Source organism: Gavia stellata, chromosome 21 (genome assembly GCF_030936135.1).
Source record: "Gavia stellata isolate bGavSte3 chromosome 21, bGavSte3.hap2, whole genome shotgun sequence".
Classification (NCBI taxonomy): domain Eukaryota; kingdom Metazoa; phylum Chordata; class Aves; order Gaviiformes; family Gaviidae; genus Gavia; species Gavia stellata.
The window spans coordinates 7437474-7453856 of NC_082614.1; the positions used below are offsets into that span (position 1 = coordinate 7437474).

The 16383-nt window shown below is 59.5% G+C and overlaps 1 protein-coding gene across 2 annotated transcripts; it reads left to right on the top strand.

Annotated features, from left to right (window-relative positions):
* Positions 1–3079: 3079 nt before the first annotated feature.
* Positions 3080–11995, top strand: TBX1 (T-box transcription factor 1). 2 transcript variants are annotated; one of them, XM_059827825.1, is made up of 8 exons: positions 3080–3305; positions 3348–3552; positions 6982–7083; positions 8452–8623; positions 8867–9022; positions 10423–10490; positions 10681–10781; positions 11553–11995. In XM_059827825.1, exons 1-8 carry the CDS (start codon positions 3080–3082, stop codon positions 11993–11995), a joined length of 1473 nt encoding a protein of 490 aa, XP_059683808.1. The 2 variants fall into 2 exon arrangements, with proteins under 2 accessions (XP_059683808.1, XP_059683807.1); XM_059827824.1 differs by having other exon boundaries at positions 3080–3552.
* The last annotated feature ends 4388 nt before the right edge of the window (positions 11996–16383 follow it).

Sequence of the window (16383 nt, forward strand, 5' to 3'; positions counted from 1 at the left end):
ACTGCCCCGGCCGGGAACCGCACTGCCAGCAGCAGCGAAGAAACAAAACACCGGTCGTGTCACGCTCTGCCCGTATGCCGTTAGCTGCAGGAACATATGCTCAAATATGTAAGAGTAGTCTAGATTTTTCTCTGCAAATATTTTTACCACATCCAAAGATAATATTTCAACAGAAGAATCAAGCCCCTCAGGCTACAGACAGGGCAGCTATATATAACCCGCTTGCTCACTCCGGCTCTCCGCGCATCGCTCGGGTTATGCAACCCCCATCGCGGCGGTAGCCACCGGCGCGCCCCACGGCTCCGCCCGCCCCATCGGGGCATTTCCCCCGGGACCTCGCTGCAGACACCCGCCCGGAGGGCCCGGCACCGGGGCTGGGACAGGGCCTGGGACGGGGGCCGGGCCGGGCCGGGCCCGGCGGGGCGGGCACGCTGCCTTGCCCCGCGCCGATGCGGAGGAAGGGCCCGGGGGACGCCGCGGCGCTCCGAGGGGCCGGTGCCGGGCGGTGAGTAGCGCCTCACCCTCGCCAGGGCAGGGAGGGTAACCGGGGCGGCCCTCCCCGGCGGCCGGGGGAGAGCGGCCCCCGGCCCAGGCGGGCCGTGCAGGTGCTGCCGACGGAGCGGGCTCTCACGCCGCGGCGGGCAAGGGCTCGCCTGCCGCCCCGCCGGTGGCTCTCCGTTCTCTCCGCTTTTTTCGGCGAAGGAAATGCTCGAACGCCGGCGCGCGCTTTGGGCGTTTGGTGGCCCGGGGCTGGAGGGGTCCCATCCCGCCCCGGCGGGGAGGCCAGCGGTACCTGCGCCCGCAGCGCACCCCGACGTGCCCGGCCCCCGCCTGCTGCGGCAGCTCCGGCTGCGAGTCCCCGCGGCCGCCGAGCCCCCGCGGCCGGGCCGGGCCAGCCCGCAGCCCCGCGGTGGACACGGGCTGGAGGAAGGGAGCAATCCCCCCTCTCGGTGCCGGACATCCGCAGCGCGACGCCGGGCTCGTCTCGGCTGGGCTAGGCTCTTCCCTTCCCGTCGGCCGGCTCCCGGCGCCGTGATTGACACCGCCGGCCCCTCCGCCCGCCCCGCCGCACATCCCATCCCTCCCCGCCGGCCGCTCGCCGTGCCCGGGAGGCGGGGAAGGGCCTCCCCAACCCTTTGACACCGTCTCGGCAGGAGTTTCACTTCGCTTTCGCCGCCGCCGCCGCCGCTTCTGCAGGCAAACACCCCCGGCTTCCATGTGACGCCTCCCAGCCACTGAATGGGAGAAAGCGCCTATAAGGGAGCCACTTTCCCTACGTGCAGGAGAAAAGGAGGGGACGGGGGGGCAGAAGCAGGAGGTGGTGGTTGGGGGGAAGGGAAGAGAAAAAATAAATTAATAAATCGCAGGGAACGAAGTTGGGGGAAGAAAAACTGAGACCCCGGGGAAGAAATCCGTGGGGCTATTTATTTATCCCCCCCCCCCCTCCCCTCTCGCTGACAGGCCGTTGCGGTACTCGGTGCTGACTGCAAAGGGCCCCGGAGAAGTTTCTTGCTCCCCAACGCCCTTCCCGGGGGGGGGGGGGGACAGAGGGTTTGGGTTGTTTTCTGTTGGTTTTGTTTTTTTTTTTTTTTTAAGCTTCCCTCCCCCCCCGTCTGGAAGGAGGGGGGTCTCGCTCGCACCTCCCTGGATGGTGCGGTAGAAAGGAGGGGAGTGAGGGGGTGGGAGGGGGGGCTCGTGGTGGGAGGCTGCCGCGGCTGCTGCTCCTGCATTGGTGTCTCCCCTATGGACGAAAACAGCCCTCTGTCTCCCAAGGCAAATGCTTTCAGTATCGCCTCTCTGATTTCAGTCGCCGCCGCCGCCGAGCAAGCAGGGAAGGGAGCGCTGGAGGAGCGCCGCGGCGGCCGCAGCGCGCCCGCCCGCCCCGGCTGCCGCCCGCAGAAGATGCACTTCAGCACCGTCACCAGGGACATGGAAGGTGAGCGTCGCGCTCGGCCCCACAGGGCTGCGGGGACGGGAACTCCCGGCCACCGCGTCTCGGAGTGTTTACCCACGTCCCGGCCTGGCGGCAGGGCCGGGGGGGGCGCAGGGAGCGCGGCCTGCTCGCGGGGCCGCTCGGAGGGGGCTTTGCCGTGCCCCCCGGCACGCCCGGGCGCCCGCAGCCCTCCCTTGGAGAATAAGTCTCTGCCCGTGCCCCGGTGGCGGCTTGCGACGGCTCCGCCGCTTGGACCCGCGTCTCCTCGGCGGTGCTGGAGCATCCTCCGACAGCGCCGGCCGTGCCCAGGGCAGCGGCGGGCCGGGGCTCGGCTCCCGCCGGCTCTGCAGCCCCTCTCCGGCCTGGGGGCCGCGGCGGAAATAATTCAAGACACCCCCGGGTCCTCGAGGAGCCTTTCAGCATCGGGGGGGATCGGAAGGAGCCGTCCGTTCCCCGGGGCGGCCTGTCATGCACCGCAGGGCCCGCTGGGCCGGCGGCCGAGGGCTGCGCGGCCGGGACCGTCCCGGCGCTCCTCCGCGCGGCCCCGGAGCTTTGCTCTGGTCCCCGTCTGTTCCCCCTCTCTCGCCCGGGGATGGAAAGAAGGGGGAATTGCCAAACGAGATCCGCCTTCCCCTGTCAGCTACGGCCCCGCGGCCCCAGAGCGAGGGACGTTACCTATAGCACCGTGGCTACACGGAAATAAGAACCGGTTTCTTTCTTTGAGTTCCCCCCCCTCCACTTTTTTTGGTTTTTTGGGGGGGGAGTTTGCTTTGTCCCAATTCGTGTGCGGCGAGGGAGGCCTTCTGCAGAGATAGCACGGGCTCTGCACCGCCGCGGCTCTTGGCAGATCTCTCGGTCTTGCAAAGAAAAAAAAAAAAAAAGAAGAAAAAAAAGGAAAAATAAAAAGAGCCGAGGCAGGCAGGCAGCGGGAGCAGCGAGCTCCCCGCCTGCCCCGGGGGGAGCGGGGCTGGGGCCAAGCAAAGCGGAAAGGGGGAGGCGCCCCGCTGGGCTGGGCGCGGGGCAGGAGAGGAGGCGGAGGGCACCCCGCGGAGCCGGCGCGGCGCGGAGGCGGGGGCCGCGCGGAGCGGCGCGGAGCTGGGGGGGAAAGCGGGAGCCGGAGCGGAGCCCTGACCGCCTGTTTTTGGAATGATTTCAGCTATCTCCAGCCCCTGGCTCACCCAGCTGTCCCATTTTTGCGATGTTGCAGCTTTCACGGCCAACAGCCTGAGCAGCCTGAACGCCTCCGGGGGGTACCACCTCTCCCCCTCCCCGGGGGACCCGTACGGACAGCATGAGCCGCCGCACTACGAGCCCTGCACGGCTCAGCAGCACCCGCACCCGCCGCCCCAGCCCCAGCACGGCTACCCCTTCGGCGGGGCGGCGGCGGCGGCCGGGGCCAACCCGCCGCCCCCAGGCCCCGAGCCTCCCGAGGGCGCCGGGGGAGCCGCCGCGGGGCCTGCCGCCGTCTCGGGCTGCTCCGCGGGGGCGGCCGCCGCGGCCAAGGCGCCGGTGAAGAAGAACCCGAAGGTGGCCAACGTGAGCGTCCAGCTGGAGATGAAGGCGCTGTGGGACGAGTTCAACCAGCTGGGCACCGAGATGATCGTCACCAAGGCCGGCAGGTCAGTGCGGAGCCCCCGAGCGGCACCGGCCCTCCAGCCGCTTCCCCCGGCCGCGGGCACTCAGGCTAGCCGGGGCGGGAGAGCCCGGCCGCGGGCCCGGCCGGAGGCGGTTGAGTTCGCGGTTTGGGGGAAAATCGAGGCTGGCCAAGGGCGGGCTGCGGGGTGGCGTGGCCCGGCCCGGCGGTTCCCGTCATTTGATCCTCGCGCTTCTCCCGGGGCGAAATCTGCGAGCTCTTGCGGCCCGAAGGCCTCGGTGCTGCGGGCTGCAGGCGAAGGCGTGCGGGGGGGCGGCGGGCAGGGCGGCCCGGGGGAGCCGCGCCGTGCGCTCCGCCGCCGGGTTTCCCTCCCGCGGGAAAGGGCGCTGTGCTCCGCCGGGCGCCTTCGGCTTTCGGTTACCCCACACGGGACTCAGATCCGCGTTTGCGGAGGACACTGTGCTCCCGGGCGGACTGCGGCGGCACAGGGGGGAAAGAAAAAGCTAACGAACAAACCCGTGCAATACTTGTAACTAAATACATTTTTAGCACGGGCAGATCTTTTCCTTCCGGCGGGGACGCAAACAGACCCTAATTCTGCACCTTGAAACGTCCTCCAGGACTGTTGCATTTCCCGACTATCGAGTAACGAGCCCGGCTGAGCCCGGCTCTCCGCGGCCCTGCTCCGGCCGCCGCGGCGCGGTTCCGCCAGCGGCTCGGCTCGGTGGCCCGGGGCCGGGACCCCGCTCCCGGCCAGGGAACAAAGGAAGCGGCTGATGAGACCGCGTTAGAAACGAGGAAAACATGTGGGGGAAAGAAGAGGAGCCCCAATTACGGTTGTTAATTACGGCATTTAATTGCGATCGCTGGGAAGCGCCGTGGCCGCGGCGGCTCGGGCAGACCTGCGGAGCTTTCCCCTCGCAGGCTCCCGGCAAACGCTGCCTTCGGCGGGGGGCGAGCGCATTGCTCGGGCTTTGCTGTCTTCCCTTGATTTAAAGCGATCCAGCCGGGGGGGGGGGGGAAGAAAAGAAAAACAAACAAATTAACAATCCCCCCGGTGCTTGCTCTCAGTTAGCCCCGGGGAAGGCTGCAGCGGCGGCAGCTGGACCCCCGGGCACTGCCGCAGCCCCCGTCGCCGGGGAAGAAGGGCGCAGCGCGGCTGGTCGGACCCGGCTCCGAAAGGGCCGTGCGCTCCCGCTCTCCCTCCAGCGGTTTTGAGGGTCCCGAAGGTGCAAAAAAAAGAAATATATTTATATATATGTAGTTGCATTTTTTTTTAAATTAGCAATTTACTAAAATAATAAAAAAAAATATCACTGCGGTGCCCGGTGGAAAAGGAGCCGGCGGAGGGGCCGCCGCTGGGCTGCGGGACCCCGGGCGTGTTTTCCCGCAGACGGTGCCTGCACCGGCGCCGGGTCGCGCAGCCCGCTGCCTCCGGCCGCGGCCCCTGAGCCCGGCGCCGAGCTCGGCTCTGCTTTCCTTAGCGGAAAAGGTCGTTCAGGCTCAAGGCGGAGGCTCTCTGCAAACAGGAGTTCTTCGATCTGGCTTTCTTTGCTCTCCCAGGACAGCGAAAGGATTGCAAATACCCCACTCCAAAAGGGCTCGGAAATGAACCAATTCTATTTGAATCAGAGGCTTTCTCTCCCCTCCTCGTCATTTATTTTATGACACCGACAAATCTCCAGGCAGACGGGTAAAACCAGGAGAAAACGGGAAAGGCTCGGGGAAGGCGCTGCGAAGCCTGTTGTCTCCCAGCGCCTCTGGGCTGGCCCTGCTGTTTGTCTAGGTGGGTCTTATCGTCTCAGGTTGATTGTTTTAAAACTAAGTTTTAAAACAAGAAACACCGGAACTGGAGCTAATGGGGGCTTTTACACCTTTAAAAATAATAATAACAGAGGGAGAGACTGGAAACGTCTTCCAGAGTTTGCTAAAGTGTTACAGAGAGGGAGGCGCGGCCGCCCGATCCTGATGCTGCCCGGCAGTGCCGGGCCCGGACTGGAAGGAGCTGCGGGGCCAGAGCCCTGCTGCCCCATGGCCCTCGCCGCGGTGAAGGCAGGCAGCCTTTCCTCGGCGACGAACAGCGGCACACAACCAAAAAAGCCCCGGGAAGATGCACAGCAGGTCTGGCCGTGCGCCCCGAGAATGAGCCGGGGGTTCCTCTCGATGTCCGGGTTTGATCGGGTTCTTTTTTCAGGGGGTGTTGGGAGTTTGGTTTTTCAACGGCTGCAAACCCCCTTCTCGAAATGCCGCCCGCTGTCGCTCGCTTGGTTTGCTACTCGGGTAAAAAAATATACATGTATCAAACAAAACCGAAGCCGCAACGCGCCCCGACGCGAGGGCGCATCTTCGGCGTGTCCCGCCTGGGAGCCGCGGGCCGAGCCCTGTCCGCGGTGTGTGCAGAGGGAGGGAGGGACGGGGGGGGGGCCGCCCCGGCCCCTTCCCTTAGCCCACCCCCGATCGCATTTGCCCCTCAGCCCCTCGAAGGAATCGTGCCCCCCTAAGCCTGGGACCTGCGTCCCCGGCTTAGCCTGTGGTCCCCGGGGGTCTGCGCGGAGCAGAGCAGCGGGGACAGCCCCGGGGGCCGACCTGCCCTGCCCGGGAGCCCCGGGCTCCTTCCCGCTCTCCTTTCGCCCCGCAAACGTGCGGGGACCGAGAGCGCGACTAGGCTCTGGCAACGAAGCGGAGCCGGGAGGGGGCTCGCTGGGAGATCCCCGTTGCCCTCTAGTACCTGCCCGCCGGGGGGGTGCGTTTGCCCCTCCGGGAGGTCTCCCGCTGGCCCAAGGGATGCGGCTGCTGCCGTAACTGCTGTTTTAAAACGGGCGCAGATTTGAGGGGGGCAGAACCTGCGGAAATGGGAACTTGGTCCCCTCGCGTCGCCCGCAGGAGGTTCTAGACCTGCCCCTGGGGCTGCCCGAGCCTCTGCCCCCGGCTCAGGTGTGGGTCCGGAGACGGGGTAATGCCTTGTATCTGCCTCAAATCAGGTCAGCTGGAAGGGTGGCGAAACGGCGGGGAGGAAATTCTTTTCACTTATGCTTCCCCACGGCAAAGGGGGAGGTGGTGGCGCTTGTTCCCCCTCAGCCCCCCGCGGCGGGGCATTTCGGGTGTCCGACACAAACGCCCCGGAGCCGGCGGAGAGGCAGGGCCGCCCAGCGCTGCCCCGGTTCGTCCTTCGGGATGCTGCCGAGGGCCGGGGGACACGGCAGCCCCTATCCTCAGGCTGCCTGGCGGCATCTGCCTTTTCCTCCCATTCCGGCCGGCGGTTCCCGCGAGGGGACCTGACATTGCAACCGGGCGTACGCCGGGGCAGCTGGAGCAGAAGGGCCGGGAGGGCTGCGGGGGTCCCGCACCCGGCACTGAGCACCCCCGGGCCGGGAAGGGCGTGGGTCCCCGCGCCGGCCCCTCGGGGCCTCCCGGTGCCCCTCAACTCAGCTCTCCTCTCTCTCCTCTGTGCCAGGCGCATGTTTCCCACCTTCCAGGTGAAGATATTCGGTATGGACCCCATGGCTGACTACATGCTCCTCATGGATTTCGTCCCCGTGGACGACAAGCGATACCGGCAAGTAACACCCTAACCCGCCCCGCGGTGCTCGGCGCTGAAGGGGCTAGCGGGTCGCTGCCCGCCCCCTGCCCTCCCGGGGCTGGGGGTGCGCCCCTCGGCCCGACGCGTGTCGGTGTGAGACGAGGCGGAGACGCGGGACGCAGCTGTCCCCGGGGTCCGTTTCACACCGTTGCAACGAGTTTGGGGCCGGGAGCCGCGCGGCTGCGCGGGGCGCGGGCCCGCAGGGCCCCCCTTGGCTTTCGCAAAACGCCTGAAAAGCCCTCCCCGTCCTGCTGCTCCCCGTCTCCGCCCGGCAAACGCCCGTTCCCCCCTAACAAAAATCCCCCCGGTGCTCCTCGAGTGCCGTAGCCTCTCGGCTGGGGCAGGTGGCCCGGCGGTCCCGGCCCCGCGGCCGTCCCGGGGCTGCGCCGTGCCAGGCGGGGAGCCCGCTGGGTGCGTGGGTGAAGAGAGCGGGTTTTATGCTCTGGAAAGGCACCGGCCGTCCGAGCCACAAAACCCTGCCCTTGTTTCCAGCGGCAGCTTACGAAGGCCTTGGAAACGGGCGACTCGCAAGGCAGCGATGCGCTCTGGTCTGGAACCCCTTTAATTTAAAGACAGTGAAAGGCACATTATGTATTTAGCTTCAGATCAGGACGCTAAGCAGGCAGCCCGCGTAGGAATCGCGGGGTCCGATATATAAATATTTAGACAGATATCCAAATTCTCAGGGCGTCCTAGAAATGTTTGCTTGTCAAGGGAAGTGGGATATATAACATCCAATTGAGTATATCTTTAAAAAGTAATGTTTCTGCTAGAGTCCAATGGTGTCTAATTCCCCCTGTGCAAACACTGGCTTTTAAAGTAAACACGTGTATAGAAGATTGGTTTCTCTGTTTTAAATGTTACTGTTGAATATGTACTTTGAAAGAATGAAACAAGGCTGCTAAACTCTAGACCTGCTATTAATCTACACCTAAATTTCCACTCTTCACTTAAAGCCAGAATATTACTGCATAGAGGGCTCCCTTTCACCCTTTTTTTTAGAGGAAGGGGGAGCTTTTGTGGCTGCTCTCCCAAATCTCTGCAGGTAGCTATAAATTTCCTCCGTCCTGCAGATTTCTCTCCCACCGGTTCCATCGGCGACCTGATAAAATATTATTTTCCCCCGCAACGAGTCTGGCTGTGGAGAAGAGCTCGCTCCTCTCGTTGCCGTAGGAAGCGGGAGTGATGGGGGAGGCGGCGCTTCCCCCTCGCCGGGTCGGGGGGGCCCTCCAGGGCCGGATCCTGCGGGAACACGGGGTGCTGCAGCCCCGCGGGGCGCCGCTGCAGGGGGCGGTGGCGGGAGCCCCCCGGGCTGCGGCTGAGGGTGCCCTCCCCTCCCGGCAGGTACGCCTTCCACAGCTCCTCCTGGCTGGTGGCCGGCAAAGCCGACCCCGCCACCCCCGGGAGGGTGCACTACCACCCGGACTCCCCGGCGAAAGGGGCGCAGTGGATGAAGCAGATCGTTTCCTTCGATAAGCTCAAACTGACCAACAATTTGCTGGATGACAACGGGCATGTAAGTGTTCCCGGGGGAAGGTGTCAAAGGCGGGGCTGCACCGGGGGGAACTCCCCGCGCCGTGATTCCCGTGGGTGCCCCTGCCCGCGCCCCTCCCCAGCCCCCGGGGCTCCGTGCCCCCGTCCTGCCCCAGCCCCGCGGCTGCCCCCGGGCAGGGGAGCTGGCAGGGCCGGGGGCTGCGCTCTCCTCTTTCGATGCTCCGCCTGGATCAGTTATTGTCTCCTTGCTCGTTTTATCATTCAGATCATTTTGAACTCCATGCACAGATACCAGCCGCGTTTTCACGTGGTCTACGTGGACCCCCGGAAAGACAGCGAGAAGTACGCGGAGGAGAACTTCAAAACCTTCGTCTTCGAGGAGACCCGCTTCACGGCCGTGACCGCCTACCAGAACCACCGGGTGAGGCGGCAGCGGGGCCCGGGGCAACGAAAAAGGGGGCTTGGGGCCGCCCCGGAGGTACCACGGCTGCGGGCGCGCCGGGCACTGGCTCAGCCCCTTCGCCCGGCTCCCGGGCTGAAGGCCGGGCTGCGGGTGCCCGGCGGGGGCGTCTGGGGGCATTCCCGCCCCCTCCTCCTCCTCCCCATCTGCTAAACCCATTCCGGGGCAGCGCAAGGAACCCGATAGCCGGGGAGCTGCGCGGAGCTGCATCGCTGCACGCCGAGGAAGCGACGTGAGCTCCAGCCCCATCGCCAGCTTCCCCCCGCCCGGGGGGACCTCATTACCTATGTAAACCCGAGACCGGGGCTAGTTGGGAAACTACAGGCTTCCCGCTGCGAAATGTCACTCACAATTTGTTTGGATAAATCTGCGATTTTACTTCTCTGAGCTCGTAGCCGTCTGTTCCTCCCCAGAATACAATTACAAATTAAAAAACGAAACAAAACAACCCACCCCCCCTAATCTGATGCGGATTTCTGGGCAGCAGTTAATCCAATTGCTTCTTTAAATCGCATCAGAGTAATGTAAAGAGCAGGAATCCCAGCCGCGAGTGCAAATACGATTCCATAGCGGGGGCTTTTTCAGCGCTGCTCCAAACCGCCTCGCTCCGCGCTGATGGCACCGCCTCGCCGGGGCTGGGTCGCGGGGCTGTCCCCGAGCAGCCGCCGGCCGTGCCACCCTCTGCAGCGGCTCCGAGCAAAGCGACCCGGGGTCCCCCCGGCACGCTGCGGTCGGGCCGGCACCCCGCCCCGGCGAGGCGACGGGGCCGGAGCAAGGCTGTGCCTTTAAGGGGCTCCGGAGTCCCTCCCCGGCTGGCATTTGCCTGATGGCTCCGGACAGCTGCTCTTTCTCTCCTGCTTTCTATCAGTTTGACCTCTAAGGCTGGAACTGTCACTGAGGGGCTTAAAGTTTGTTTTTCAACCCATTCCGGAAACTCACAATCACATACTTTATCCGTGGATTTGCTTAAATATAGAAAATGTCCTGCCTTCTCCCCGGCGAATTAAATAAATACATAAGTATGATTTATCCAGTGATTTGTCTTAGCTGCTCCGGTGGTGACCCATATAATGTGGCATTTTCTTACAAGTGCATTTACACAGCTTTTGCAGCCAACTCGGGCTGCCTCTCCCTTTGCCTTGAACTCGTATTAGATAGCGTACTAGCCCGAATTTTCTAACAGAAGGAAAGCACATGTTTGCGCTCTGTGGCAGAGTGTGCCCCGGCTCCACCGGCCACCTGGGCCCTCGCCATTACGCAGGCACTGCTGACTCCCAAAGCCTGCTTGGGGACATGCTCGCTGTCTGATCAGGGTGCCCCGTGTATGCCACTTTGAGACATTTCCCTGCTTCTCCTTGCAGATCACACAGCTGAAGATCGCTAGCAACCCTTTTGCCAAGGGATTCAGAGACTGCGACCCTGAGGACTGGTAAGGTTGCGTCTTTATTGACTATGAGTACACCCCGCTCTCATCCCCAGTTTAGCATGCACCTGCCCAGCTTACATTTGCACAAGGCTTGCATGGAGTTCGGGGGATACTGGGTCGGGCCCCGTTTGCCAGCTGCAGCTCATTCTGTTGGACCATCGTCTCTGTATCACTTCTCCCCTTCTTCTTCCAGGCCGAGGAATCACAGGCCAGGGGCCCTTCCTCTCATGAGTGCTTTTGCCAGATCACGGAATCCAGTCTCTTCCCCGGCCCACCAGAATGGGACAGAGAAAGGTGAGAGCCCCCAACCAACCAGGCCAGCCTGCCACCCTGGACCTGCTGGCCTGCATGGCCGGCATCAGCGCACGCATGCTTGGGGGCAGCCCTGCTCACCATGCTGGTTGCAGAGCCGCCTGCAGCAGGCATGGCTCCGCTGCTAATGAGCTTTGCGCTACCACCTATTTTTTAAACAAAAATAGTCACCTTCATAGCCTAATTAATTTGTCCTGGGTCTAAAACACTCAGTTGTTGTGCTTAAGCAACTTTACGGCTTTAAAAAACACCACCCTTTTCCTTTAGTGTCCCTTTCGACTTTTCGGCAGCAAGTTCAGCTTTTCAGGCAGGGATGCAGCGAGGGCCACTGGCTCCTCCTCGCATTGCCCTTTTAACGCGCCTCAGCTCCCATTCAGGAGCTGCAGTCAGGTCGAACAGCACCTCTGCCCATTGACTCCTTTTCCATTACGCAGAGCAAACAACTGCAAAGACAACCGAGGGCCTTTCTTCCAACACACTCCGGGCCTGCAAAATAAAGGGAAGTCTGTATTTGTTTAGTGTTACACAATTGCAAAAATTTCAGGCGTGTACCAGCTTGTCAGTCAATTCAGCTCCATTTATCCCAGTCAGAAGGTCCCGTCCCATAAGCCCCGGTTCCTGCTGCATGCTGCCGCACACTGCACTCGCAAGCCTCGCTTCTGTCTTCGCGCACCGCTTTTTTATTTACCTAAATTTATTATTTAAAGCCCGGCGCGTCGGGGGCGGCGGTGCTGACGCTGTGTGCCTCCGCAGATGCTGCCGAGAGCCGGCGGGAGTACGAGCGGGAGGCGGCCGGCGGGACGCCGCTGCACGCCGAGGCCGCGCACCAGCAGCTCATGTCCCGCGTGCTCAGCCCCGCGCTGCCGGGCGGCGGCGGCGGCCTGGTGCCCTTGGGCGGCGCGGGCGGCGGCCGGCCCAGCCCGCCCCACCACGAACTGCGCCTGGAGCCCGCCGCCTCGGAGCCCCTCCACCACCACCCCTACAAGTACCCGCCGGCGGCGGCCGCCGCCTACGACCACTACCTGGGGGCGAAGAGCCGGCCCGCCCCGTACCCCCTCCCCAGCATCCGCGGGCACAGCTACCACCACCACCACCATCACCACCACATGAACGCGGCGGCCGCGGCTGCGGCGGCGGCCGCCAACATGTACTCGTCGGCCGGCGCGCCCGCCAACTACGACTACGGGCCCAGATAACAGCGCCGCCCGCGCCCCGCGGAGCCGCCGACGGCGCGAGAGACTGGTGGCGGTCGCGCGTGCCGCGACCGTTACCGCGCTCCCCCCTTCCCGCCTTTCCCTCTCTTCCCGCCTTACGAGTGAGCTGATAGGCCAGCTTGACCTGATCGACAATCGGAGAGCCCAATCGCAGGAAGCCGGGCCCTCCGTCCCGCTCCCCACCCATCGGCGGGCCGTGAGGGCGGGCGGCGGCGGCGTGCGGTGGGGGGCCGGGGTGTGCCGGAGGCTGGCCGGGGCCCGCCGGGTGCTCCCCATCGCGGTGTGATCCGCAGCTGCACTTTGATAAATGAAGCCATATGTCATTATCTCCCTTCTCCCTGCCCCCGCGCCTCCGTCCTTGCGGATGCCCCACGAGTGCGCCGGGCACTGAGGACCGTAGGGCCGCTGGGAAGCGGTGGGGGGACGGGGAAGCAGCAGCGGTGAGGTGACTTGCCCACTTCTCACTCGCCCGCCGGGTCTTCTGATGGAGATTTGGTGTTGCCACCAATTTTGGCGGTGCCACCGGTGTTTCCCAGCGCAGCGGGGCATGTAACGTTAGCACCGAGCAGGGAGGGCTGCGGGGCTGCTGTGAGCACCGCCGGACACCAACCCCCCGCAGCGGTGGGCCTTGGGGATGGAGTGTAATTCTGCACATGTCGATGTAAGTCTCTTTTACCTCGGGGACGCTTGGTCTCGTTCACGGTTGGCTCAGGTGCTTCTTCGAGGAGACTGTCAAAGGAAGCAGAGTTTAGCTTAAGGGAACGCTTTGAATCTTCACTGTCAGAACTAATTGTCTACTTCTCCCCCGGTCCTGACTTGCTCGTGAGTTTTGGGGTTCATTGGGGCGACTTAACCATAACAGCATTTTCTGGAGCTGTTGAGAAGATCCCATGGCCAAGAGCACAGCCATGTACAGCTTCTTGTTCTCACAACAATGGATACTAAGGTTTAAAAACCATCCTGGGGGGGGGGGAAATAGCCGCTGTGTATTCTCAGCAAGAGTTTGTAAACTGTCTGCTTCCCAGGCAGCCTCACAGTACTGCTTTCCTACATCCTTTCCGGAGCTCTTGATGCTCTCCTGTTGAAAGGTGCCTTTTAGAGGAACTTCAGGGTTTTTCCCCCAGAATGCCTCTCCCCTTATATTTGGCTGACCCAAACTGCAGTAGTCCCAAAGCACCTATTCTGCACCTACCTGCTTGCTGCATCTTCCCTCTTAAAGCTGGTAAGTACTTTTTTCTTTTTCCCTTTAATATCTTCCTTCAGTAGTTTTTCCTTATTGTTGAAAAGATGGGCCTGTTCATCACAGTTTCTCCAGTGATGTGTTTTGAATAGTTGGCTTGTGTTTTTTGTCAGATGCTCATTGAACGGCAGTCCCTTTGTGTTCAGAGAAGTTATTGAACAGCTCCTCAGCTGTGTTGGTATACAGTATTATGAACACTTTTCTGATTCTTCCATGTGACTCTATGAAAAGAAGGTTTTGTTTTTTTTTTTTTTTAAAAGTCCTCTATTCATCCATGTTAGTGCATTTTCACTACAAACCTTTTAAAACATAATCCTTCCCTTGTGCAGGTGGCAGTGTTAATAGCAATGTTTATTCCATCTCTGGCAGTGGGCTTTGGGCTTCCAAAACTTTTTGGAAGGGTTTAAGAAGGGATACAGGCTAACATGAATATTTTATGTAATTTTTTTTCTGTTATAAAAAAATATATCTGGATCCATGAAAAAGACTTGTGCAAGAAATATGTATTTTATTTGACATTTGCAGTGGATTGTGAGATTCTTAGTGTCTGACTAAACCATAATTAATGTTCTCAGAAAGGTTGATGTAAAATAGCCTTGTGCTTATTATTAGCCAGTGGGAAATGGCTCTCGGATGTGCTCTGTTGCTTTGCCGCTGTTATTTCAGAGTTCTCAGTATGATTTGTTATCTGTAAACTGATTAGTGCCAAAGCTTTGGTCAAATGTTTAATGAAGTTGTTATATTTATTATTTCTTTCAAAGATGATACAAACACTTTTTTTTTCTTGATAGTTGCAGAGTAGGAAAAAAGTGAAGACAACCAAAGAATCATATCTGCAAACAGTGTAGATACATGTAGATATTTGTAGATATATGTAGATAATCTTATTTCATTTAAATTGAAAAGACATTGGACAGTGACATTTATAAATGTTTTTCTTCTTCTTTCTTTCTTTCATTTCTTTTTTGATTACTTTCGTATATTTGTCAGTGTGCCTGCTCTGAAGTCTAAACCTCCCCTACAAAATGAGGTCATTTAAATAAGGAGGGATACTCAACTAGAGTTGTTTAGTCTGAGCAAAGAGTGAATCTCCATAGGCAACTGCTCCCTCCTTTCTCTCTTCCTGGTTGCCAGAGCTGCCCATGGTTGTAGCGATCTATCATTACACAATGGCGCACAGGGTTGGGGTCCCAGATTGGAATGGATAAGGTACGCTTCTGTTTGTATTGGTAAGCACCTGTTTTCTTTAAAGATACATAGACTGCTGCAGGAAGTGCCACTGGCTCTCAGTGCAGACTGGCCACACACCTTTTCAAACGCCCTTTACTGCACAAGAGCTGAGAGGACTGCATGACCCAAGACACCAGAACTAAACTACGCTCTTACAGAAAGTGGCTCAAGGTCCTCGCCTTGACTGTAGGAATTTTAATTTATCTCCGTTAGAAGAAGAGAAAATCACAGAACGTCAACCTATGGCTGTGGGCAGTGGGCGCTCAGGATCAGTAGTCCTCTGTGCTATAAGAACCACTACAGAAGTCCTGTGTCTGAATGGGAAAGAGAGACCATGCAGCTGTATCAAGACTACAGTTTTAACTATGAAAATGGTATTTCTAACCTTGCTTTTAGGCCATCAACATGCAAGGTGCTTATATAAGTATTAAGCATGTTAGCAGTCCACTTCATGTCATGTTTTAGTCCTTCAGTCAAGCTTCCTTGGGGCTTTGACTAGTGTTTCCTCCTTGCACAGCTATGCCTATCTCACTGGATGGGAGTGTTCCAGGTATGGAAAATAAGCAGGGTTGTTTTTCTAGCGCAACAAAAAATCCACTTCAAACAAACAAAAAACCCTAGAAGACTGCACATTGAGTAGTAGAAGCCTTTTGAGAATCACAGAAAATCTCTAACGCTTTAATTTCATGTTTCCTGTCAGCCAGTTAGTCAAGATATATCATGTACAGGCCATGCCTTTTATCTATATGTATTGCAGTTTCATTTGAAAAATGACTTTGTATGATTTGAATACATGTATGTTTAAACTTCACACAGTACATGCCATCACCAAGGTCCATGGCACATACTCGGAAAGCAGGCTGCAGCATTTCCAGACAGTACTTCCACTTATGGTCGCCTCAAGCCACACAACGTTGTGCATTTAAAAGCTGCTGGTAAACCAGCCCCAAGCACAGAGGTTACAGGCACCCTTTGTCTCTTCCAAACAGGGCTAGAGAATAAATTAGCCATGTGGCTCCATTTTCCAGAGGTACAGGCTGAATTTACTGATTGCTCCAAAGCTCTGAAAACCACATCACTTATGCCAGTGGATAAATATAGGATTAGGCACCCACAGATGAAACAAGGGAGGTCTTTGCTTGATCAGTTACTCAAACACTGGAGATAGCTCAGGTTTTCAAGGTTTTTTGTTGTTGTTGGTTTTATTTTTTCCTTGCTAATGGATCTGACTAAATGCAATGTAGGATAGGAGCATGGGGATGAGACTTCTGTGTGCTTGCAGTGTTCATGCACACCATTTACACACTTCATGGACGTTCTTTTTAATCTTGCCTCCTGTTCAGGGAGACCCTAGAACTGCTTTGGGTGGAACTGTGGAGGTGGTCCCCAGTAGATGCCTCTCAGCATCCTGGGGCATTGGCATCTCTTCAGTCAATCTCAAGCATGCACACGCATGGCCATTGCCAGGGGAGCAAGTGCTTTGGTTTCCTTCATGCTACAGTCTGCGTAACAGTGGGTTGCAGTCTGGAGAATGACCCCAAGGGCTGCCGTAAGCACAAAAAGGCATTTTACAGCCACCAGGCCACTGGGGACGGTGTGGGTCTCCCATGAGCTAGGGGCTTCCTTGTGCATCCCCACAAGGAGCCATGGCTAGTGGGGCTGCATGGCTCAGGGCTGTGTGTGCTGGTGTGCTGTCCTCTCCCTGCCAAACAGACCTCATTCTCTCCAGCAAGTGGATTTCAGCTTGTGATGCCTGGATCCCTGGCCGAGGGGCAGTCACATCTTGATCTGGTCTGAAAGGAGTAAGAAAAGTAGGTTCACTTGTGCTGCGCAACATTATGCCTACAAAAAGGGATCCCTATAGCTGTTGGAAACAAGTTAGGCACCCACAGGTTAGGTT

Bases quoted from the DNA above. Each gene is read 5' to 3' on its own strand.
- TBX1 (XM_059827824.1), top strand. From the start codon at position 3,080: ATGATTTCAGCTATCTCCAGCCCCTGGCTCACCCAGCTGTCCCATTTT. The intron at 7,084-8,451 runs GCAAGTAACACC...CCCTCCCGGCAG, and splicing joins GTGGACGACAAGCGATACCG to GTACGCCTTCCACAGCTCCT. The intron at 10,491-10,680 runs GTAAGGTTGCGT...TTCTTCTTCCAG, and splicing joins GACTGCGACCCTGAGGACTG to GCCGAGGAATCACAGGCCAG.